This window comes from Scyliorhinus torazame, chromosome 10 (assembly GCF_047496885.1).
Source record: "Scyliorhinus torazame isolate Kashiwa2021f chromosome 10, sScyTor2.1, whole genome shotgun sequence".
Classification (NCBI taxonomy): domain Eukaryota; kingdom Metazoa; phylum Chordata; class Chondrichthyes; order Carcharhiniformes; family Scyliorhinidae; genus Scyliorhinus; species Scyliorhinus torazame.
In genome coordinates this window covers 205,680,518-205,707,104 of record NC_092716.1, presented here as the reverse complement: position 1 = coordinate 205,707,104, position 26,587 = coordinate 205,680,518, and the positions used below count along the sequence as shown (strand labels likewise).

General features: G+C 48.9%; 1 protein-coding gene across 1 annotated transcript in view; it reads right to left on the bottom strand.

Moving 5' to 3' along the window:
• The window catches only part of otog (otogelin), a 431,253-nt gene that overhangs the window by 117,894 nt on the left and 286,772 nt on the right, over positions 1-26,587 (bottom strand). The window contains exons 40-41 of the mRNA XM_072517704.1: positions 24,556-24,733; positions 16,730-16,858 (exon numbers count right to left, since the gene is read on the bottom strand). Of these exons, the coding sequence (XP_072373805.1) occupies positions 16,730-16,858; positions 24,556-24,733 (307 nt within the window). The remainder of the gene's footprint in view (positions 1-16,729; positions 16,859-24,555; positions 24,734-26,587) is intronic.

Below are 26,587 nucleotides of genomic sequence, written 5' to 3'. Positions count from 1 at the left end.
ATGACTAGTGGTGTGCCTCAAGGGTCGGTGCTGGGACCACAACCTTTCACAATATACATTAATGATCTGGAAGAAGGAGCTGAGGGCACTGTTGCTAAGTTTGCAGATGATACAAATATATGCAGAGGGACAGGTAGTATTGAGGAAGCAGGGGGGCTGCAGCAGGACTTGGACAGGCAAAGAGGTGACAGATTGAATACAATGTGGAAAATTGTGAGGTTATGGACTTTGGAAGGAGGAATGGAGGCATAGACTATTTTCTAAATGGGGAAATGCTAAGGAAATCAGAAGCACAAAGGGACTGAGGAGTCCTTGTTCAAGATTCTCTTAGGGTTAACATGCAGGTTCAGTCAGCAGTTAGGAAGGCAAATGCAATGTTAGCATTCATGTCAAGAGGGCTAGAATACAAGAGCAGAGATATACTTTCTGAGGCTGTATAAGGCTCTGGTCAGACCCCATTTGGAGTATTGTGAGCAGTTATGGACCTCGTATCTAAGGGAGGATGTGATGGCCTTTGAAAGGCTCCAAAGGAGGTTCACAAGAATGATCCCTGGAATTAAGAGCTTGTCGTATGAGGAGCGGTTGAGGACTCTAGATCTGTACTCGTTGGAGTTTAGAAAGGTAAGGGGTGATCTTATTGAAACTACCAATAAGGCCTGGGTAGAGTGGACATGGAGAGGATGTTTCCACCTGTTGTAAAGACTAGAACCAGAGGGCACAATCTCAGACTAAAGGGACGATCCTTTAAAACAGAGATGAGGAGGAATTTCTTCAGTCAGAGGGTGGTGAAACTGTGGAACTCTTTGCCGCAGAAGGCTGTGGAGCCCAAATCACGGAGTGTCTTTAAAACAGCTATAGATAGGTTCTTGATTAATAAGGGATCAGGGGTTATGGGCGAAGGCAGGAGAATAGAAATGAGAAAAAAATTAGCTATGATTCAATGGCCGGGCAGACCCGATGGAGCGAGTGGCCTAATTCTGCTCCTATGTCTTATGATCTTAAAACCCATTTAAATATGCTCAGCCATTTGAGGCTGGGGTCTCCTGGCATAGCGTGAGGTTAGCAGGAATCAGTACTCGTTTCCAAAAATGGAAACCAAAAGTGATGGCCACGCCGGGGGAACTTGTAGCCCATTGGAGCCACCCTGTGTGGTCGTGGACAGGGCAGAGCAGTCCCAGCACCCTGGCAGTGCCAACCTGGCACTGACAGGTTGGCACTGCTGTGGCATTGGGGGAATGTCAGGGTACCAAGGGGCAGGAACTTCATCTTTTTAACAATAGAATGCAATTGGCTGCTTTTGATATGATGAGGAGTTGTCAATCATAGCAAGAGTGTTATAAACATTGTGGTTAGCATCAAAGTAGGGTAATAGAGATGTATTCAAGCATGAAGGGAAAGATCAATAAACAGTCCAACAAGAGGTTGTCTCTGGAGTTATAAAACTGTCATCACTGGCTAATGCAATGTATTGCTGTGTGAAATTGAATGGAAGATCTTCATGTCAAAGGCTTTCAGGGGACTTTAAACTCTTTGAAGTGTACTTGGCCTTCGAGGAAGCCTCTGACACTTGTAGCAGACAGCAGATGTTCGGATAGAGTTGGGAAAATGCAATGGCTGGACTGCTCTTCAGCTCTCAGGCAAGGATCTCTGAAGGGGAGATCTGATGGGGGTCTCTGTTGTGGGTCTCATGGGGGTCTTTTTTGGGGGTCTCTGCTGGGGGGGGATGTTGGGGATCTGATGGAGAGTTTGATGGGTGGGTGTGATGGTATATCCGATGGGGGGGCCTGTGAGGGTTCTGATGGGCGGATTGATGGGGTGGCTCGATGGGGGCAGTGAGGCGGGGGGAGCCGGATTTGTGCTGTGGGAGGGAGGGGACCTTCTGATGAACTTTGTGGGGTACTTCCCTCATGCACTGACCCCCTTGACCCAATACAGGATCCACCGCATTAGGGCCATATTTGAAAATGCTTGAACCAATTCACCCTGCATGGAACCCAGCTGAGAGGGCTGGTGCATCATGGGAGGCTGGAGAATCGGGCTTCCAGCCCGTTAATCAGATGAGTGCAAAGACCCATTTGCATGGTGCCGCCAATGTGGGGCGTGTCACTCGCTGTTGCGATCGCCAGGAGACCAGAGCACTGTAACGGGATTGGTGCCCAGTGCCAATCCTGTTTTTCGGCTGATGCTCCATTCACTTCCAGATCAGGGGCGAAATTCTCCGGTATCGGCGCGATGTCCGCCGACCGGCGCCAAAAACAGCGCAAATCAGTCGGGCATCGCGCCGCCCCAAAGGTGCGGAATCCTCCGCATCTTGGGAGGAGAGCCCTAACCTTGAGGGGCTAGGCCCGCGCCGGACTGATTTCCGCCCCGCCAGCTGGCGGAAGTGCCCCGCCAGCTGGCGCAGAAATGACATTGCCGGGCGGCGCATGCGCAGGAGCGTTAGTGGCCGCTCACGGCATCCCCGTGCATGCGCTGTGGAGGGAGTCTCTTCCGCCTCCGCCATGGTGGAGACCGTGGCGAAGGCGGAAGGAAAAGAGTGCCCCCACGGCACAGGCCCACCCGCGGATCGGTGGCCCCGATCGCGGGCCAGGCCACCGTAGGGGCACCCCCCGGGGCCAGATCGCCCCGCGCCCCCCCCCCCAGGACCCCGGAGCCCGCCCGCGCCGCCTTGTCCCGCCGGTAAGGTAGGTGGTTTAATCCACGCCGGCGGGACAGGCATTCTAGCAGCGGGACTTCGGCCGATCCGGGCCAGAGAATCGGGGGGGGGGGGGGGGGGGGGGGGGGGGTGGGAATACACGGTTTTCAGTTTTTTAAATCTCTCTTCCTCAGGCCCCCCAAAGTGAGGAAGATTTTTGTCAGAGTATAGCCCGAACAAGGCAGGGGGTCTTTTAAAATGGGGAGGCTATTGCATGCATTTCTAGCTGACCAGAAAGCTCTCCCACTTTTATCACCTGCCACAGGTGCATTGGGAGAATTTCAGGTTGATCATCAGCCTGTTGGGCCATTCCTTCCAAGGCGTTCAAGTAATGGGGTGGGACTTTAACCCTGAGCTTCTGACTCAAAGAACAAAGAACATTTGAGCACAGGGAACAGGCCCTTAGGACCACCAAGCCTGCACCGATCCAGATTCCTTATTTAGACCATTACTTATTGCCCAAACGATCTGTATCGCGCCATTCCCCGGTCATTCATGTGTCCATCAAGATACATCTTCAACATTGCTATCGTGCCTGCTTCCACCACCTCCTCTGGCAATGCGTTCCAGCCACCCACCACTGTCTGCGTGAAAAACTTTACCTGCACATCTCCCCTAAACTTTCCCCCTCTCACCTTGAACCTGTGTCCTCTTGTAATTAAGTCTTCCACTCTGGGAAACAGCTTCTGACTATTCACCCTGTCTATACCTCTCGTATTGATGTAGACCTCAATCAGGTCTCCCCTCAGCCTCCGTCTTTCCAATGAAAACAATCCAAGTTTATTCAACCTCTCCTCATAGCTAACACTTTCCAGACCAGGCAACATGCTGGTAAACCTGCTTTGCACTATCTCCAAAGCATCCACGTCCTTCTGGTAGTGTGGTGACCAGAATTGCAAGCAATATTCCAAATGTAGCTTAACTAAAGTTTTATATAGGTTTAACATGACCTGCCAACTCTTGTGCTCAATGCCCCAGCCGGTGAAGGCAAGCATGTCGTATTCCTTTTTGACCACCTTATCCGCCCACATTGTCACTTTCATTGAACTATGGACCTGAATGCCCAGATCCCTCTGTTTGTCAATGCTCTTGAAGGTTCTGCCATTTAGTGTATAATTCACATCTGAATTTGATCTTCCAAAATACATCACCTCGCATTTATTCGGATTGAACTCCATCTGCCATTTCTCTGCCCAACTCGCCAATCAATCTGTATTCTGCTGTATTCTCTGACAGTCCCCTTCACTATCTGCCACTCCACCTGTCTTAGTGTCATCTGCACACCTGCTAATCAGACCATCTACATTTTCCTCCAGATCATTTATATATATTATAAACAACAGTGGTCCCAGCACTGATCCCTGTGGAACACCACTAGTTATAGATCTCCATTCTGAAGAACTCCCTTCTACTGTTACTCCCTGTCTCCTGTTGCCTTGCCAGTACTTTATATATCCAGCGAGCACACCCTGAATCCCAGCCGACTTTATTTTTTGTACCAGTCTGCCATGAGGGACCTTGTCAAACTCCTTACCAAACTCCATGTAGACGACATCCACAGCCTTTCCTTCCTCTATTAATTTTGTCACCTCTTCAAAAAACTTTATCAAGTTGGTAAGACATGACCTTCCCCGCACAAAATCATGTTACCTAGCACTAACAAGTTCGTTCACTTCCAAATATGTATCAGTATCTTCTCCAATAGCTTCCCCACCACTGACACCTGGCTCAACGGCCTATAATTACCTGGATTATCCCTGCAGGCTCAGATGTAGGGAGGCTACCCAATGTGCCACAAGACCTCCACCAGCACAATTTTCATGGATACCCCCTTCCTTAGCTTGGAGATGGGCTCGCTGTGCAACTGAGGATAATAAGCAGAATCTTGAAGCTGGAGGCCCAATCAAAGGCCTGAAAGAAAGGAGCAGCAGGCTGCAATGGAAGGTAAGTGAGGGAAAGGGCACTTCAAGATGGAGGCACCCGAGCGGGTGCACACCTATCTGGACAGCATGTTGCTTCTCTTGTACCCAGGCAGGAAGTCACACTCAAACACCTATACAGCCTGCTGCTGCCTGCAGGAAAGTTCCATCGGTCCCCTATAATTGGTCCCAATGGACACTTAACGAACTGTGTGGGCAGGGAACTTTGCTATAACTTTCCCCCAATTCTGCTTCTAAAAAAGTGGTCCAAAGGCAGGGATGGAGTTGGTGACAGGTGGAACTATCTGTCATGATATTCAAACACACACATCATGATGGACACACTAACAGGCAAATCAGAGTACACAACACCACAACCAATCACAGACAAGAACACCAACCACATAAAAAGCACGAGCACGACACCTGGAGGTCAGTAGGTCTGGGGAGAAGGAAACAAGAAAGAGCTGTTGAAACACCACAAGCAGGGAGCCCCCCACGTGCAGAGTGCAAAGACCAAGTTGTAAATAGTGAGTTTAAATAAAGAAGCGTTGTACCATATGCAACTGTGTTGGCTCTTCTGTGTGTCAGAACACCCAACACCACATGGTACAGGAGTGGATCGATACCTGCCTACCAACCTGCCATTCTGGACATGGACCACACCGGCAAACCGCAGCCGATGCAAGTCACGGGGAACCTAGGCACCACTGGAAGCTCTACAGGCAGCGATTTGACCTGTACATCCGTGCCACCGAAAAACAGAATGTCTCGGATGATTCGAAGATTGCAATGCTCCTCTTCTACGCAGGCCCCCACCCAAACGATGTCTTTAATTCACTGGTGTTCGAGGAAGGCGAAAACCAGGCCAAATATGACACGGTCATCCTCAAAATGGACCAGCACTTTCAAACTGAAGTAAACGAAACTTTCGAAAGATACATCTTTCAGCAACGCCTGCAAGGTAAGGAGGAGCTTTTTCAACCCTTTTTGACGCACCTCCGGATTCTAGCGCAGTCCTGCGGTTACGGCACCACCACAGAGTCCATGATCAGGGACCAGATTGTTTTTGGCGTTGCCTCTAGTGGCCTACGCCAGCAGCTTCTTAAAATAAAGAGCCTCACCTTAGCGTCTGCTGTGGAAGCCTGTGTCCTCCATGAAAATGCTGCCTGCCGTTTTGCCCGATTTCAGGCGTCCGAGTTGGCACGGAGGGGGTCCCCAGCCGTCGAATCGGCAAGCCAGGCCGCCCACGACGTTGAACGCATCCAGGCCGTCGATTTCTTCCCGCCCCACGGCCCGGACGACAGCGGCCGCTTCCCGCGCTTTTCGCGGTCTCCCGCGCAGGTGCGCGCCAAGAATAACGGCCACAACGAGGGACGCACTGCGCAGGCGCGCCCACCGCAAGATCGCACTGCGCATGCGCAGTGGCGCAACGAACGTCGTGACGTCATGACGTGCAGCAAGTGTGGAGGTCTACACTTAAAAGGGCAATGTCCTGCAAAATACCGACAGTGCAACAGATGTGCCATGATAGGCCACTACGCAGCCCGCTGTCGTGCGGCTCAACCCATGGATCCGGCGCATCCTCGACAACCTCGCACACGAGTCAGGACCGTCCAGCCCACGCATCACGACTTCCAGTTAAGTGATGCAGATGACCAGGATGACTTCCGAGTTGCCGTCATTGATGTCAACAAGGTCAATGCCATCAATCCAGACGATGAGTGGTGTGCCACCCTGACGGTCAACCGATCGCGCGTCGCCTTCCGTCTGGACACCGGCGCATCCGCCAACCTGATTGCTTACTCTGCAGTCCAGGCCATGAAGGTCAAACCACCCATCACACCATCCCGGCTTAAGATGGTTGACTATAACGGGAACGTTATCCCGTCCGTAGGATCTTGCCAGCTACAGGTGACTCACAAGGGGTACACGGCCACACTCCCCTTCGAAGTTGTGGGCTCATCAAAGGACTCGTTACTGGGCGCACAAGCGTGTAAGGTCCTTCACCTGGTACAGCGCATCATGTCTCTCTCTCCAGATGAGATATCCGACTTCCCGGATGCTGAGTTCCACGCGAATCTCCATTCCCTCCTTGCTCACAACCAGGAGGTTTTTGAAGGCATGGGGACATTGCCACACACGTACAAGATTCGACTCAGACCGGACGCCATCCCTGTCGTTCACGCACCTCGCAGGGTTCCTGCGCCTCTCAAAGACCGCCTCAAGGCACAACTGCAGATTCTTCAGGACCAAGGGGTCCTATCCAAGGTCACGGAGCCCACGCCATGGGTCAGCTCCATGGTCTGTGTAAAGAAGCCCTCTGGCGAGCTCCGTATATGTATAGATCCAAAAGATCTGAACAACAACATCATGCGGGAACACTATCCCATCCCGAAACGAGAAGACTTCACCAGCGAGATGGCGCGAGCCAACATATTCACTAAATTGGATGCGTCCAAAGGATTCTGGCAGATCAAACTGGACCCGGCCAGCCGAAGACTATGCACATTCAACACCCCTTTTGGCAGATTCTGCTACAACCGGATGCCATTCGGCATCATTTCGGCATCTGAAGTATTCCACCGCATTATGGAGCAGATGATGGAAGGCATCGAAGGGGTACGTGTATATGTGGACGATATCATCATTTGGTCCACCACTCCGCAGGAACACATGCATCGTCTTCGACGTGTCTTCACCCGCATACGGCAAAATGGCCTGCGTCTCAACCGTGCGAAGTGTGCTTTCGGCCAGACGGAGCTGAAATTCCTCGGGGACCACATCTCAAGGTCCGGGGTCCGTCCCGATGCAGACAAGGTTAGCGCCATCACAGCCATGCCACGACCGGCTGACAAGAAGGCTGTCTTAAGATTCCTGGGCATGGTCAACTTCCTTGGGAAGTTCATTCCCAACCTGGCTTCTCATACAACAAACATGCGCCATCTCGTAAAAAAATCGACGGAATTCAACTGGCACCAGTCGCATCAGCGGGAATGGGAGGAGCTCAAGCACAAACTGGTCACGGCACCAGTGCTGGCCTTCTTTGACACGACTCGCCCTACAAAGATCTCAACAGACGCCAGCCAATCTGGTATTGGAGCGGTACTCCTGCAAAAAGACAGCACGTCATCATGGGCCCCGGTTGCGTATGCCTCACGAGCCATGACCCCTACCGAACAGCGCTACGCGCAAATCGAAAAAGAATGCCTGGGCTTGTTAACTGGACTGGACAAGTTCCACGACTATGTGTATGGCCTGCCACGATTCACGGTCGAAACTGACCACCGCCCCCTGGTCAACATCATTAACAAAGACCTGAACGACATGACTCCTCGCCTCCAGCGCATCTTACTTAAACTCAGGAGGTACGATTTTGAACTGATCTACACTCCGGGGAAGGAACTCATAGTGGCGGACACTCTTTCCCGAGCAGTGAGCACACCACCAGATGCGGAGGGGTTCGTGCGTCAAATTGAGGCACACGTGACTCTGACAGCAGCAAATATGCCAGCTGATGATCCTTGTCTGGCCCACATACGCGCAGAGACGGCGACTGACCCTCTGCTGCAGCGAGTGATGCGCCACATGACGGAAGGGTGGCTAAAAGGGCAGTGCCCCCAGTTTTATAATGTGCGAGATGATCTCACCAATATAGACGGGGTCCTTATGAAATCGCATAGGATCGTCATTCCACACAGTGTGCGCCAGATGATTCTTCGTCAACTACACGAAGGCCACTTGGGCGTCGAAAAATGCAGACGAAGGGCCCGGGAGGCGGTATATTGGCCGGGTATTAATGAAGACATAGCCAACATGGTGCTCAACTGCACAACCTGTCAGAGGTTTCAGCCAGCGCAACCTCCGGAAACACTTCTACCACACGAGATGGTGACGTCCCCCTGGGCGAAGGTGGGTGTTGACCTATTTCACGCGCTCGGCAGAGATTACATTGTTATTATAGACTACTTCTCAAACTACCCGGAAGTCATGCCTCTCCATGATCTGACGTCGTCCGCAGTCATTGGGGCCTGCAAGGAAACGTTTGCTCGCCACGGCATTCCAAGGACTGTCATGTCAGACAATGGACCTTGTTTTGCCAGCCGTGAATGGTCGTCCTTTGCCGCAGCATATGGTTTCACTCATGTGACATCCAGCCCTCTGCATCCACAATCGAACGGGAAGGCTGAAAAGGGTGTCCACATCGCAAAGCGGCTCCTGTGCAAGGCGGCTGATGACGGATCGGACTTTAACCTTGCCTTGCTGGCCTATCGATCGGCCCCGTTATCCACGGGCCTCTCGCCAGCGCAGCTACTAATGGGTCGCTCCCTCAGGACGACGGTACCTTCCGTCCTGGCACCGACAACAGACCATGAGGCGGTTCTTCGGAACATGCAACTGCAGCGTGATCGCCAGAAAGGTCGGTACGACACACGAGCGACGGACCTGCCCCCCCTGTCCTCCGGAGACAAAGTACGCGTCCATCAACCGTATGGTGGCTGGTCAGCACCGGCCGAAGTCCTCCGACAAGTGGCTCCCCGCTCGTTCCTGGTTCGCATGCCGGATGGTTCCGTGCGTCGCCGCAATCGGCGCGCCCTTCGCCGACTTCCACGCTCACAGCCACACAACACGCCAGATCCTCAACAGGCTTCCGAGGATGACTTTGTGGAGCTGCCGCACATCACGCCCTTTCCATCGCCACCCATGGCCATGCCTGCACAGCAGCCGGTGGTTCTTGATCCACCCTTAAGGCGGTCAACCCGAATTCGTCGCAAACCCATTAGAATGGACTTATAATACAGTTCATATGTTTAATAAGTTGGACAATTTTACATGATAACCTGTTGTTGTTTATCGTTCCAGATGTCGTCTGACTGGACAACTGTTCAAATTTTTTTTCTTCTTCTCTCGTTCGCATTTCTGTTATGTTATGGTACAACTGGATTCATGTGACGCACTCGACATCGCCCCATGTACATAGTTCCGTCATAGACACATGCTGCACACGACACACACACACTCTTAGATGCACTCACGTCACGATCATATTTATTACCACGTAGGCACATATCTTTGTAAAAAGGGGGGATGTCATGATATTCAAACACACACATCATGATGGACACACTAACAGGCAAATCAGAGTACACAACACCACAACCAATCACAGACAAGAACACCAACCACATAAAAAGCACGAGCACGACACCTGGAGGTCAGTAGGTCTGGGGAGAAGGAAACAAGAAAGAGCTGTTGAAACACCACAAGCAGGGAGCCCCCCACGTGCAGAGTGCAAAGACCAAGTTGTAAATAGTGAGTTTAAATAAAGAAGCGTTGTACCATATGCAACTGTGTTGGCTCTTCTGTGTGTCAGAACACCCAACACCACACTATCCACCTTCCCTCCGAAACCCAGTTGGGGCTCAAAATTCAACCCATAATTTACCAACAGGAACAACATTTATAGAATGACTCTCAATTGACACACAACGACAAGGGCTTGGGATTTTATAAAGTGATTCATTTCCCTTCTCTTTTAAGCTTTTGGTGAAAATTGAGAATTGAAGTGAAACTGTAGTAATTCACTGTTTATAAAATGATCCTATTTAACTTGAATTATAAAACGTATCATGTACCCAGCCGAATTCAAGGAGGGAGGAAATTGTGGCCAAAGGTTTAGACAAAATATGAACCACATACAATAAAGTAGGAAAAAGTGTGGATGTATATAACTTAATTAAAAACTTCACATATTTTTCTCACAACAAAGTATCAAACATCCTGTCTTTTTCCACAAATATTATTAATAGATGCACTATAATAATCAGGACCTCCTTCCAACTGCTTTGTTATATTATAGCTATGTAGCAAAGACATTTAATAACATGCAATTAAGGCCGAATTTGTGCAGTATACCAGGTGTTCCTGATAAGTAAACACATAATTAATGAAACGATGAGTGGATTAGTTTGGTTTGGGTCTGGTTAGGTACATGTGAGGACATGATGAAGCTTGACCCTAATTTATAAAAAACACCTGCTCAAGTCCAGTTGAGAAAAAGTTTGGGCGCCCTATATTAAAGATTTTGTCTGTAATTTGTTACCCTTCTTTGGAGATGCTCTCCTGTTCAGGGATTTGTAGGCCACCGTGCAAGATTTTGTGTTGAATATGAAGTCACTTTGACTTCACCCAGCAAACTGAGTAAGTAATATAATTGCAAATTCAGCCCAAATTCATTTATGCTCATCTTGTTTCCAATGGTTGGCTCATGTATCATCGGCAATCTCTCCAATGAAACTAGTGATGTGAAGTCAAATTTTAAATGTGTTCTTTATTTTGTAATCTCTTGAATGCAACTGTTTTATATGCTGTATTTTCGCAATGAATCATTTCATAGGTGCCGCCTGGAGGGAGCCAGCCCCCGGTCTGGTTGATGTTGTGAGTGGGTATCCAGGGTACAGGTTCTGGGGCTCGGTGAGAAGGGCCCGCTGCACCGGGAGTGCGTGGGCACAGCGTTCTGGGCGGAGGGTCCAGTGTGGGAGCCACCTCTGTTTGTCAGTCTAACACCCTCTCCCAATTCTTTGCAGCTTTTAAATGCTGTGGCAGGGATGTTGGATGTAGAGGTTGCCCTAGTGGTGCTGGTGCTATGCAATGCGACCCGACGCAGGAAAAGGCGCCAGCAGCATCGTCTGCAGGTGCTCGAGGCGGCGGCACATATACTGGACCCCACCCTACACCCTGAGGACCTGGCCGCTCATCAGGCCAGAGAGGGACCCAGAGGGGGAGTCCCTCGATGGCCCAAGGTGTACAGGCGGCACTGGTCCTTTGAACAAATGACGGACAGCGCCTGCCGCAGGAGACTCCAACTCAACAAGGAGACTGTGCGGCACCTGTGCTATATCCTCACTGACTTGGCACCACATGGAGGAGGATGCCACCCGCTCCAGGTGGCTGTCAAGGTCACTGTAGCCTTGAACATTAATGCCACAGGATAATTCCAGGGCTCGAGCGGGGACCTGTGTGGTATCTCACAGGCCACAGCCCACAGATGCATCTGGCAGGTTACAAATGCCTTGTATGCCCGGGCGGAAGACTACATCATCTTTGACATGGACTAAGCCCAGCCAGGTGTCTGGGCTAGCAGGATTCTCCACTTCACCAGGATGCCCCAGGTCCAAGGGGTCATTGATGCCACACATGTTGCCCTGCACTCACCGGGCCATCTGGGGTGCCCTATGTTAACAGAAAGGGGTTCCACTCCCTCAACATATAACTCGTCTGTGACCACCAGATAAAGATCATGCATGTGTGTGCATGCTTCCCGGGGAGCGTGTACGATAGCTACATCCTGGGCAGTCGGTCATTGCCGCCCTCTTTGGCAAGCACCCCAGGATGGGCGGCTGGCTCTTGGAGGATAAGGGGTACCTGCTGCGGACCTGGCTCATGACGGCAGTACGGAGGCCGGTAACTGAAGCAGAGTCCCGCTACAACGGGGCCCATGCAGCCACATGGGCTGTCATTGAGCAGTGCATTGGACTTCTCAAGATGTGGTTCCAATGCCTCGACCGCTCCGGTGGTGCACACCAGTACACCACCCAGAGGGTTGCCCGCTTTGGTGTGGTCTGCTGTGTCCTTCACAACCTGGCACACCAGCGGGGCGACTTGCTGGAGGTTGGTGATGAGGGACATGTGGCCGAGGATGATGAGGAGACGCCGGACCAGTAGGAGCCGGACAATGAGGCCGGAGAAGCACCTGAGGCGCAGCCGGAGGCTGCAGGACAGGCGGCAGCAGTGAAGGTCCGGCATGCCCGGAGGTCAAGGGAGGCCCTCATATGCACCCGCTTCACCTAGGGTGTGGTCTGATCCATCATTGCATCCTTACCCACCCACCACCCACATTTCCCACCCTCCCAGGGTATATGCCACATTCTCCAGGGTGCTGGGACTGTGTAGGCACAGTCAGCAGGTCACTGTCGAGGGAATTGGGGTGATGATAACCCACAGAGAGCTGGGCACTGGGGCTCCTCAATCTATGTCATTGGCTGACCCCTACCTGTCTGTACACGGCTGACCCCTGCCTGTCTGTGGAAGAAAGTGACAGAGGCTTCCAACTGGTTGTGCACAAGGATGTTTATTGTTCAATACAGATCCCCACTCTCATGTGGGTGCCACAACTCCCCCACCCCACCACGCACACTCCACACACACACCCCCGTCCCCAATGGCCTCAGTGATCCTCGATGTACTTGGCCCTCTGAGCTCTACCACTACATCCACGTGTCTCTCCAGGGTGCATCTGAGGTGGAGGAAGCCAGCTGCTTACCTCATACCGTGTCCTTCGATGCCCCTCGTGGGCATCCTCTGGGGGTGCTGGGTCTGGAGGGCCTCGGCTCGCCTGTTGATGGCACATGCGCAGGCGTGCCACCCTGTCCCATGTGCTGCCCCGAGATGCAACCTCATCAGAGGGGTGGAACTCTGGGAAGCTGGTTGCCACCATCGCTGCCCCATGGAACAGGACCAGGTTGGCAGTCAGTGCCTCTTCCTCCCGCTCGGTGCCCACAACGACCTACACCGGGCAGCAAGAGTGAGTAGACGCCAACGTCGCCCCCCACTCCCTCAAAGGAGCATCCACCCCCCTACCCCCCAGGTGACCCCCAACCCTCCCTCCACACCTATCCCCCTTCAGCCCTCCCTCTACCCCAACCCACCCCTCACATCCCACTCCCCACAACTGTAAACCACGCGTGTGGCTAACGATGCCCTCTCTGTGTCTCCTCAGAAAAAGCTCTCCCATAATCGGCGGGAGGAGGCCCACACTGGCGGTGGGGTGTCGAACCTGTGAATCCTCACCTCCTTCGAGGAGCGGACCCTGGAGGTGACGGGTGTGGCCGAGGACAGATAGGTCACCTACGCGGAAGCTGGCGGATGCCGCAGAGGTGAGGAACCACCGGGCTCCACCCGGAGGACCTGTCAAATGTGAGTAGTGATTACCTTACTGACTGACCCATCCCTCCCACTGACCACGTGTCCATTCACCTGCAGGTCCTCCAGCGGATGGTCCCAGCCCATGCTGGGCCACACCCTCTCCTGACTCCAAGAAGAACACCTCGGAGAGTTCCGAGGATGCAATTGTTATTGAGCAGTGCATTGGACTTCTCAAGATGTGGTTCCAATGCCTCGACCGCTCCGGTGGTGCACTCCAGTTCACCACCCAGAGGGTGTCGAAGAGGGCGGCAATGACCGACTGCCCCAGGATGTAGCTATCGTGCACACTCCCTGGGAAGCATGCACACACATGCATGATCTTTTTCTGGGGGCACAGCTATCATCTCCACCTTCCACCAGCGCAGATACACACACCTTGGTGGGAAATGTTAGTGGTCAGGCTTCTGGGGCACAATCTGGTCAACACCACACTGCTGATGATGCACATCTGGTGGATGCAGGAACCCCCATGCAAGACAGCAGTCATAGGTCTGCTGGATCCCTGGACCCAACTTGGTCCCAGCTTGATGCTGACCCTCTGGAACAGGATTACCTGGAGCTGATGGAAACAATGGGGAGCAGCCTGGCCATTCAGAGGGAGATATCAGCATCACGCCAACAGATCTATAGCATTGGATCCTATGGGCGCAGGTGATGCACTGTAATGAGTGGCACCGAGGCAACACTGCTGGGGTGGTGACCGCAGTGGAGAGCCTTGTGCACGACATCGGCACCATCAGTGAAGGTGTCCAAGGCATTGCGCAGTTAATGACAACCATGGCTGAGGGTCTTGGCAGTATGTCTGCCTTGCTGGGGGATGTCACCCAGTACCAGGCCGAACTTGATGAGGTTCTGCGGGAAAAGTCCCGCTCTCAGATGGGCATGGCCGAGACATTGCAGAGCATGTCCCAGTCACTGAGGAGCATCGCTGAGGGCGTCAACACAATGGTGCAGACCATGGGCAGCCACCAGGGCTGACAGAGCCAGATGGTGCAGGGGCAGCTTGGGCTCGAAACAATGGGTGAAATACAAAGAGATGGAAAAATGAAGACCTCTACCACCCTTGCAGCTCTTGTTAGGTCCTTTCTCTGCATTTTATCCAGGTCCTGACATAACTATCCTAGAGGTAACAACTTCTGACACCATTTCTAGACCTGATGCATGTTGTGTTTTGGCATTGTTGTTTCATCAATCCTTGAACAGGAATCTTCAGGAAAATGTCAGAAAACCCAGGGACTTGCTTCCAGCTCTTCATCATAAACCGATCCCTGTGAATGCACTCTCCTTTTAATAATGCGCTCATGCTTTATGTTTTGCTCTGAAAATATATTAGAAATCACACCCTACCCACACTGTCCACCAGATCTCACGCTGATGAAGGCAGGTGGGAAGCTGGTTGCATTCTTGTGGAGATTTTCAACCTCCACATGAAATGGGTACAAATTCAGTGGAACGTGGTTGAAGCTGCTGGACAGAGGCTGGAACAGATTTCTGGTCTGGTTCCCATTTAAAAGCCAACGTCAAGCTGCAGACACCAATCAGGCAATCTGTTACAGCTCCTGGAGAAGGACAGGAAATTAGTTAACACCCATATTGAACTTGTGGGGCTTGTGGGGGTAGGGGTGGAAATCACAAAGTTGGCTTGCAAGGGCCTGCTGTAGCCCCCTGCATTTCCTTGGTCCCATAAAATTAAACATTTCTTTGGCAACTTTTTCAGTGGCCTCTAGTAGACGCTTTAATGGCCTCTATTTAGACTACTTCACCCATGCTACAATTTACCCATTTGTCTATGAAAATTGCAACTGGGTTCCTACAACTCGAGCAAAACCAGAATTTGTATATGTAAACAGTTTCTAACCAGAAATTCGCAGGTTCACCAGGACCATCTGAAAATCAGATCAGGCGGGCTTTTGGCTTCAATGGGTGGCAGAGGTACCAATATTGTTGACCCAAAATCTGCAGCTGGAACGTGAAAATTGCTCTCTTGTCTACAGATTGAAAACTATCAATTTTTGATTTGATTCCTGTGTTCATATTTTTGCCTACAGATGTTTTACAGCTTGCACTGCATCATAGAGGTAAAATTATATAAGATTTGAAATGGTATTTCCATCAATCCAAACCCAATGCTGAAAGGGAAGAGGTTAACATTTTAAAAAAATCTGCGGGCTTGTTTCTCTCTCAATTTTGAGAAGAAATCTCTTCAGGAGACATCACCATTACCACAAATCCACTATCTATATTGACATATCTGAATTATTTGTTCCTTTAATCATCCCTGTTCATTTGACATACATTACCGATAGTGTAATATGTACTTCTAAAGAGGAAACTCATTTTCTGTAAATAAAATTAGATGATAAATACATGGAAGGAGAGTAATCCTAATAATATTTCCTTGCAGAAAATAGCTGTGCACAAAATGACACTTTTACCCTTGGTCTGTTTTGACTTTTGGTCTAAACTGATAGAGGAGTAGGAATGCTTCAATTTGCCTTAATTCCTCCAGGCTGGTGAGAGGGGAGATCAACTTTTCCTTTTCAGATTATTCTCTAGAAGCTCCTTGATAGAAAATGGAGAAATTAGCTGAGTGGAGGATAAGGCTTGGCTATTACGCCTTTCGTAATCAAATAAGCTGGAATATCAGTCTGTGTGTGCACAGACAAAAAATGACCACTTGAGCTCAGCATTTCATGGCTTCCAGTGCTTTTGGGCAGAACAGCATAAGCAGAAGATTGGAGAAACTTGCCAAAGAATATCTGAATTGCAGTGTCTCCAATGGTTATGGAGATATATACAACCTTAAAACACGAAGCAGGGCCCAACTGAATCAGCTGCAAACTCCTTCCTACCAAGGCAAATGGGTTGCATTCATGTTATTTCTCTTTTAAGAAATACCAGTGTTGTAACACTGCACTAAACTATTAAAATTAGATGCCAAGAAATTCCATTAATTGAAGTTGGCTCCCAAAGCACACTTGATTAAAAGTAAGGTAATTGTGTTGAAAGATGAGGGATATTTAAGAATTAGAAAGCTGTAGAAATTCAGGCAACCTTGTATTCTATTCAAGTAACACGGATTCTCAAGGGTTTACATTATCTTGAACACTTACCATCTGGCTGCTGAGACATTCGCTGATCCCGACAATAATGGTTTCATTTGCCAGTGAAGCCATAACGTATGAAGCAGCTCCAGAAATGCCAAAGTCACTTCCATCAAAAGTAATTATGTGTAGATTAGCGAGAATGGAACACCTACCTATAAAAATTAAATGGCTTATGCTGTTATTAAAAACTAGTTCTCAACTTCAGTAAATGGAGTTTCAAAGCAGGATGGTTACTGTTTAAGGAAGGAACAAGTCTGAGGAATCCCTTTCACATCATACTCAAATCACACAACGATGTTTTCACAGTGATTAAATCAGTACAAGTGTACTTATAAAACATTAGCCAAACCTTTTCAAAGTTCCATTTTAATAGCATATATAGATTAGGAAAGATTCTGCAGTAAATATTTTATAAAATGTAAAATCATGCAACACAAATGCAAACATTTTCCAACTTAGACAACAGCATATTCACACACAAGCCTTTTCTTCATTATGTGATGTGTGGTTAACTGCTCTCTCACACAGAATTATATAAAATGTCTTTAAGTAGTCTCTGCCCTTCTTCACATGTAAGACAGATTTATATTCTATTTTTCGGTGGCAACGAGATGCTAGTGCAATAAAAATAGGGTTGCAAGACTTGCTATTCCTTTCCTACCTGCCACCATTTTGCACGGACATTGGTCCTTTGACTGAGGGTTTATACAGGGCCTCAATATTGCTGAGTTTTGGGAGCCAGTCCTGTATAAAGGATAGGATAGTGTTTGATTTTTGAAAAGGGTTGTGAGATTTGTGAGCCAACTTCATATAGAGGGCTATGTGGATGAAGCACGGAGAGAAGCAGCAAGTTGTGGATGAGATGATCATGTGCAAGAAAATTACTCTTTGTGTGAAAGCAGTTAGCAGAAAAGTGAATGCCTTTCCAGTTGTTACCAGGGTAAAATAAGAATGTTGTCTGTGCCTCTTCAGAAATAGTGTTGCTGCACTGTACCACTGTGATTGCAGTGGAAAGTGTGTGGAATGGAGGAGGAGGAAATTTAGAATGCAAAAGAGGTAGGAGCAGGTGAGCAAAATTGTTCTGTGGTAATATGTCATTCCAAGAAGTGAACGGAACACATCATTCTCACCTTTGCAGTTTGAGTAAGATTGCTGAACTTCACTGCAGAATTTCTAACGCAGACATCCAAAATTTAAAAATTGATAGAAATAACCAATGAGTTAGAAGACACCTCTGTGCCGAAAGATGGACTTCACTTTGATTAGGCATCAGACCCACTCGTCACCCTGTCCTCCAATCAGCCAGCTGTCAATCAGTGATGTAGAATTGTGGGATGCCAACCTATGAATATTGGGTCAGACCATCAAAACAATTTGGGTGCATGGAATTACCTGATGGTTAGAATCATCCTATCAGGGGCAGCACAGTGGCGCAGCGGTTAGCATTGGGACTACGGCGCTGAGGACCCGGGTTCGAATCCCGGCTCTGGGTCATTGTCCATGAGGAGTTTGCACATTCTCCCCATGTCTGCTTGGGTTTCACCCCCACAACTCAAAAATGTGCTGGCTAGGTGGATTGGCCACACTAAATTGCCCCTTAATTGGAAAATAAAATAAAATAATTGAGTACTCTAAATTTATTTAAAAAAAGGAATCATCCCTGCAGTGCAGAAGGAGGCCATTCTGCCCATCGAGTCTGCACCAACCCTCTGAAATGGCACCCTACCCAAGCCCAATCACCCACCCAATCTCTATAATCCCACCTCGGGGGAATTTAGCATAGCCAATCCACTTAACCTGCACATCTTTGGACTGTGGGAGAAAAAAAGAGCACCCAAAGGAAACCCAAGCAGACATGGGATGAATGTGAAAACCCCACACAGTCACCCAAGGTTGAAATTGAACCTAGGTCTCTGGCGCTGTGAGGCAGCAGTGCTAACCACTGTGCCACTGTACACTTGGCTGTGTGCCACTGTAATGCCTTATCCCAATCGATCCACCCACTTTATGTACACAACACAAAGAGATTTTCCCTAGTGGTTTACAGGTAGGCCTCAATGCTCTGAGTCCCCTGCCAATGACCAGATATTCTAGCAGTAAGAACCTATGGCATGAAATTGGAAAAGTTAAGCTTTAGTGTCAGCCTACAATGTTCAATTTTATAATTGAATTTTGGGAAAACTATCTCCCTTTCTAATTCTGTTTTATTATCTGTTAAGACTATAAGTGAGGTTAATTATGTTCGTTGAGCACTGTTTAACACATGTTTAAATGTCAATCGTCAATTTAATATTGAACGGGAGGCCCCTTATAGACAGGTGGCCTAGAGACAATTATGACAGCCTCTGCATAGTTGGGTTTATTTTACTTTTTGCCAAGTAATTTGGTGCATTTCCAATTAGCCTTTCTATTTCAAAAGGCTTGAGTAAGTTTACAATCCAGGTTTTCATTACAATTCTGGATTTTTTGAGGGCATGATGCAGAAAATTAGAAGGAAAACATAGTTGTTCAATTGCCTTCTCCTCGGAGTTCATAACACAAGGTTTAAAAAAAAGGCAGTGATTTTTCCATACTGAATGCTTTTTTGCCCTAATGTGCACATTTTAATGGTTTCTACATTATACGGCACGATTGAACAGCCTCAGTGACGTGACAAGGCCGTTAAATCTCAGGAGGCCTCTCGCGGGATTTGCGATGCTCGGAACGCCTCGAGAGATCTAATGAAATTTTGCGAGACGTCGCAATCTGAATCTCACCCTCACTGACCGGAAGGGGTGTCCCAGACCTCTGGGCACTCACCCCCGCCGAGCAGAGGGCGATGGCATTATCCGGGGAGGTACAGGAGAGGGCTATCTCCGAGGCAGAGTTTGGCATGTGGCAACCAAGTGAGCACCTAATGCAAATTTATGTCCCTATAGCAAGTGAGTAACCCCTCTCCCCCAGACCACTCCTTTCCAAGATCTCACCATGTGTCTTGTCTTTTGACTTGTAGAATCACCAGCAGACCATGCGGGCCCGTCAGGGGTACCTCGCACCCAGCCACAACCCCAGCATACCCTGGAGGACCATTCCGGGGATGACAGCAACTTCTCAGCACTGCATTCATCTGCACCCTCCACCATCGCAGAAGCTATCACTTCAATGGAGCATTTTAGTGTTGAGGCTCCAGGGTGACCTTCTGTTGCATACACATTTGTTGCAGCATATCAGGTGGAGGTAGGGACCCCTGATGGAGTGGGCATTCAGAGGGTTGCCCTATCCCAGGAACCAGCTGTAGTCTGGACAGATATTACGCTTCTGAAAGTTACGATCCCATCACTGGTGGAGATGCAGGCGCAGAGCCAGCATTTACAGAAGGGATGTCAGCAAGTCTCCAGTGTTGCAGATGCAGTTGGAGGAGTCCAACTGCCTTCAGGTGCAGGGGGTCATGCTGACAATGCAGGGTACCCAGGCCAAAACTGAACGGGTGGCGTCTGCGGTGGAAGTATTGGGTCAAAACATCGTAGCCATGGATCAAGATGTCCAAGGTTTGGGGCAGACTATGCAGTCAATGGTTGAGGCTCAGGACAGGGGAGCCTTATCACAGACAGTCCTATCACAGGCAACCATGTCAGAAAGGGTCGTGTCTGAGGGCGTCAAGAGCATTGGCTGGGTACTGACTGACCCAGGCCTGTCACAGAAGGACATGACTGAGGCGAAGCGTGACATGACTCACTCGCTGAGGGATGTTGCCCAGTCTCTGCTCCATGGTTGAGGGCATCGAGACCCTGGTTGAGATGGGAGCGGGCTTCCAAGACTGACAATGCCAGTTGACAGTGGAGCCTCCCAAGCTCACTATGGCTTCACCGCCATCCCATGGACTGGCCCAGAGGCCACCAAGCATACCAAGGGAGGAGGAAGTAATGAGGCCTGTGTCAGTGCCTCCTGCGGGGAGGTGCTGGAACACCTCAGTGCTTCTGAATCCCCCCGACCTGAGACTGACACATCTGATGGGCAGTGGGCAGAACAGGGTGGCACCTTGTCACCTGTGCCATCTGAATGTTAGTCAGGCCCATCCAGGTTCAGGCCCTCCAGAGGGCGGCAGCCAAAGGCCTCTCTGGTCAGAGGGCAGGATACACAACAGGCCACCTTCACATCTGGCGTGCTGTGTGGGGTCATACCTAGAAGGAGCGGTATTCTACGTAAAATAAGGAAGTTAGACAGCAGTTAAGTTGTCACAGGTGCAGAACATAGGCTAGAGGTAGGGGTCAGCGCCCAATATGTATATAGTCACTATTAAACGACTTTCTTCTAACATTTCGATCTGCCTCAATCCTCTGTCTGAAGTGTGTGATGGATGGGCTTGGCTGTGTGTCGAACGTGTGCCTGGTGGGGGTGTGTGGGAGATTGGTGGTGTGGGCGTTGGAGGATGGCATGGGGCAGGGCCCCCAGGACAATTGAACATTCCAACTGGGGTCATCCATAGAGGCATTAGACCAGGGCCAGAAGTGTGAGGCCACCTCGTAAGACAGCTTACCCATAATTACTCACATCTCCATAACGGCCCCCCCCCACCCCCTTTCACCCCCCCCACAGACCACAATATATGGGCCCATGAGATGGAATGACCAGCACACATGCAGGTATCACCTGGGCGGACACTGGAAGGTGATCCTGAAGGCAGGAGTCAGATTTTGTCAAACGATGAGGAGTACCAGATCCCATCTCACAGCAAGTCGTCATCATCCTCCATCCTGTGGACAAGATCTGCTTGTCCAGGAGCAACACCCTGTAGTGATGCCGGTAGAGCACTTGGAGTGAGGATCGGGAGTTGGGGTGGTGGGATGGAGTTAAGGGAGGAGGAGGGACAGGGGTGGATGTGAGCAGCTATGGGGAAGGGGGCACCACTTAAAGGTGATTGGGGAGGGGATAAGAGTGTGGAGAGGTGGGACAGGGTGGTGGAGCTGCCGGTGGCCAGGCCTCTTATTTGGCAAATCTGGAGGTGATAAGGTTTGTGGCCCTGGAGCACACTTGCGGTTGCCTGCCGTGCCAGCCCCTGCTCCATGAGTGGTTCTTCCTGGCCATCCTCCTCGTCAGATGAAGCCTGACGTCCTCCTCCTCCAGCATCTCCCCCCTCTGCTGCGTGATGTTCTGCAGGCCGCAGCAGGCCAGCACAATGTTAGACACCATCCTGGGGCTATATTGGAGTGCCCTATTGGATGGTCCAGGCATCTGAAGTGCATGTCAAAAGATGCTTGTGGGAATGATTTATATACTGCCAAACTCTAACCACTCTGTAGGGAGGGGTATATAAGAAGAAATAATGAGACCCCGTAAGAAACGTATGGTGATAATCACAGGTGATTTCAACATACATATAGATTGGACAAATCAGATTGGAAAAGGAAACCTGGATGATGAGTTCATTTTTTTTTTTTGGATCAGATTCTTAGAGGAACACATTCTAGAGCCAACCAAATGCAGGCTATACTAGATTTGCTCATGTGCATTGAGACAGCATTCATTAATAACCTCATGATGAAGGCATCCCTAGGTAGAATTGATCATCATATGATTAAATTTCACAATCCGTTTGAGGGAGAGAAGAGTGGATCTAAGACAAGTATTTTGAAACTTAAATAAGGGAAATCGTGACAGCATGAAGACAGAGCTAGCTAAAGTGAATGTGGAAATTAGATTAAGGTAAGATGCAATTGAGAAACATTAAAGGAGATATTTCAGAATGCCCAAAAAAGAAACATTCCAGTGAGAAAGAAAGACTCTAAAGAAAGGATACACCACCCCTTACTAACTAAGAAAGTTAATCGCATCTCGGTCTTTTGGCTAAGATGAGCGTGGGATCAGCTGTAATGCTTGTATCTGGTATGTCTCTCTCGTGGGGACCATGAATTGGATACAATTTGAATTGGTTTTTGGAGCAGGCAAAGAGCTGGATTAGGGGTTTGCCCCTGCCCACACTCTAAACTTTGGCTTTGTAACTCTAATAAAGTAATAAGGTTGCATAAAACTGCAAGAAAATGCATATAATTCTGCAACAGTGAGTGGAAGGTCAGAAGATTGTATAGAATATAAAGAAAGGGATAGGGTTAGGATTAGGGTTAGGGTTAGTAAAATAGCAATAACAAGGGAAAAATTAGTGTACGAGGTAAAACTATCCAGAAATATAAAATCAGATAGTAAGAGCTTCTGCAGGCATTTAAAAAGGAAAAGAGTAAAGTGAGGGCTGGTCCTTTGGAGAGAGAGTATGGGGAATTTTAAAAATATATATATATATAAATTTAGAGTACCTAATTAATTTTTTCCAATTAAGAGGCAATTTAGCATGGCCAATCCACCTAGCGTGCACATTTTCTGGTTGTGGGGCGAAACCCATGCAAACACGGGAAGAATGTGCAAACAGTGACCCAGAGCCGGGATCGAACCTGGGACCTCGGCGCGTGAAGCAGCAGGGCTAACCCACTGCGCCACTGTGCTGCCCCGAGTCTGGGGAATTAATAACGGTAAATAAGAAAATAGTGGATGAACTGGAAGATATTTTATGTGCCTTCAATTTAGAGGATACAAATAATATTCTCTACTATTATTGGAATATAGTGAATGTGACTCCTCTATTCAAGAAAGGAGGGAGACAGAAAGCAGAAAAATACAGGCCAGTTAGTTTAACATATGTCATAAGGAAAATTCTGGAATCTATTAAGGGCACTTCAAAATAAGTATGAGTCAGGAGGGGGAACTTAAAATCACCAGGGTTATAATCACCAGGGAAAGGATACTGAGAAAATTATTCGAACTAAAAGCTGACAAGTCCCCAGTTCCTGATGAACTTCATCCTAGGATGATAAAAGAAATGGCAGCCGAAATAGTAGATAAATTGGTTTTAGTTTTCCAAAACGCCCTAGATTCTGGAGGGTTCCATCAAATTGGAATGTAGTAGGGCAGCACGGTGGTGCAGTGGTTAGCACTGCTGCCTCACGGCGCCGAGGTCCCAGGTTCGATCCCGGCTCTGGGTCACTCCGTGTGGAGTTTGCACATTCTCCCCGTGTCTGTGTGGGTTTCACCCCCACAACCCAAAGATGTGCACGCTAGGTGGATTGGCCACACTAAATTGCCCTTTAATTGGAAAAAATGAATTGGGTACTCTAAATTTATTTACAAAAAAAAAATTGGAATATAGTGAATGTGACTCTTCTGTTCAAGAAAGGAGGGTGACAGAAAGCAGAAAAATACAGGCCAGTTAGTTTAACATCTGTCATAGGGAAGATGCTGGAATCTATTAAGGCCACTTCAAAAATCAAGTAGAGTCAACATGGTTTTGTGAAAGAGGAATCATGTTTGACTAATTTCCTGCAGTGCTTTGATGAAGTAATAAACAGTACGGTTAAAAGCCAGTGGATGTGCTGTGCTTAGACTTCCAGAAGGCATTTGATGAGGTGTTCCATCAAAGGTTACTGAACAAAATAAGAAGCTATGATGTATGGCATAAAATACTGGCATGGATTGAGAATTGGTTTGCTAACAAGAAACAGAATAGACATAAATGGGTCATTCGTGGATTGGCAAGATATGATGTGTGGAGTGCCACAGGGATCAACGCTGGGGCCTCAACAATTTACAATTTATTTCAGTGACTTGGACGAAGGGACTGAATGTATGGATGCTAAATTTGCTAATGGCAAAAAGATAGGTAGAAAAGTAAGTTGTGAAGAGGGGATAAGGAACCTGCCATGGGATATTGATATTTGTCTGTAGATTACTGAGTGTACCAGCAAAATAAGTTTGAATACTTTTATATAAAACATTAACCATTTTAAGATTAAAGCATTTGAACAAAGCCAGATGTATGTCTTACATGGGCATTCCCACTGTGGACAGCATTTGTCACCATTCACCTGCACAGCAAATCCGAGGAGCTCACAACTAGGTGGAGTCACAATATAGGGACAGTGATGTGATCTATTGATTTGGGTAATTTGCCCTTCCACACATATTTGTTTGATGCATTCATCTAGATCCTGAGGAAATGGAATCTGTGAAACATTTCAAGAAAAGCAAGATAAATTTAACATTAGTAGTAAAACTGAATCTATATATAATGCTCGTGTAAAACCAATGATGAATAGCAACATAAAAGTTCCATTGGAAAAAACAATGGCATTTACTTACAACTAAACAATAAATATAATTAATGGTCAACAGTAACATAACATCAACATGGATTTATATAATGGTTTTAACATGGAACAACATCCTAAGGCACTTTTACATTATTATTTGTTTACCAGGATGTGGGTGTCCTTGGCTAGGCCAGCATTTATTGCCCATCCCTAATTGCCCTTGAGAAGATGCCTTTTTGGACCGCTGCAGACCCTGTGGTCTAGGTAAACACATGGTGCTGTTCGGATTTTGACCCAGCAACAGTAGGGCAGCACGGTAGCATTGTGGATAGCACAATTGCTTCACAGCTCCAGGGTCCCAGGTTCGATTCCGGCTTGGGTCACTGTCTGTGCGGCGTCTGCACATCCTCCCCGTGTGCGCATGGGTTTTCTCCGGGTGCTCCGGTTTCCTCCCACAGTCCAAAGATGTGCATGTTAGGTGGATTGGCCATGATAAATTGCCCTTAGTGTCCAAAATTGCCCTTAGTGTTGGGTGGGGTTACTGGGTTATGGGGATAGGGTGGAGGTGTCGACCTTGGGTAGGGTGCTCTTTCCAAGAGCCGGTGCAGACTCGATGGGCCGAATGGCCTCCTTCTGCACTGAGACAGTCCATACTATGGAGCTGGAAGTATTGGTAACAGAGAGGATATAAAGTTGGATGCTCAGATCAGGTAGCCAGGCTCAGTATATGAGCCTCAGATACTGGTGGGAGAGTGGGATGGGATTGATGCACATGGAATCCACTTTTTGCTGGGGGTATATTGCTGGGGTTATGAAGGCAATATTTAAGTGGAACAAAATTCTGCACATCCAGTACTGGATTTCAAACAAGCAACATAACAAATCAGAGGAAGTTATAAGTTCAGGTCAACAACAGGGGGAGCGTTGGGGGAAGTTCAGCTTGTCAAGTTAGGGGAAGGAAGGGCTCATACAGAGGCAACGGAATTTGATGGTCTCAATCTTGGTGACAAAGACATACATGATTTCAACAGCAACTTTCATTTTTATAACATCAAAATATAGTAAAAGTTCCCAAAGTGCTTCACAGAGGTGATGCCAGACAAAACTTGACACCAAAACACATAAAGGGGGGAATCTAACCAAAAAGAAATTCCATTCTGGGCGGCAATTGAGAGGTCATTCCTGAAGGATATAGCATCGTGCTAAACCCTGTTATCTAACAGTACTCTGGTTTGAGGTTTATTTGCAGCCCTCACCGGGGAACGCCCGGCCAAGATCGCACTCTGCCATATTTCCTGCACTCTGGCGAACGGAGCTCCTCAGTGCAGGAAGAGCTCGGGGCACCATTTCCGATCTCTTGATCCCCTGACACGACACCCAGATCCCCCCCCCCCCTGCCCTCCACAAAGCCCCAACTCACCTATTTGGAGGTCCCCGAGTCGCCCTCACCCCACCTCATTCAACAAGCGCATCCCCGGGCCTGATCCCTGGCATAGGCAAAATGCCACCCGGCCACCTTGGCACTGCCAGCCTGGCATCCTGACAGTGCCAGCTTGGCACATTGGCACTGCCAGGGTGCCTTGGTGGCATCAGCAGTGCCTGGGTGCCACCCTGCCCAGATACCAACTACTCGGGCTCCTCCGATTGCATGGGAAACCCCCCTCCCCCAAGTGTCGTTCCACCTGGTTCCCATTTGTGGGGACCAGTGCTGAACAGCGCCCAGCTGAGGTCTCCTCCACGAGGCCTGTAGATCTCGGGAGCCAGTTC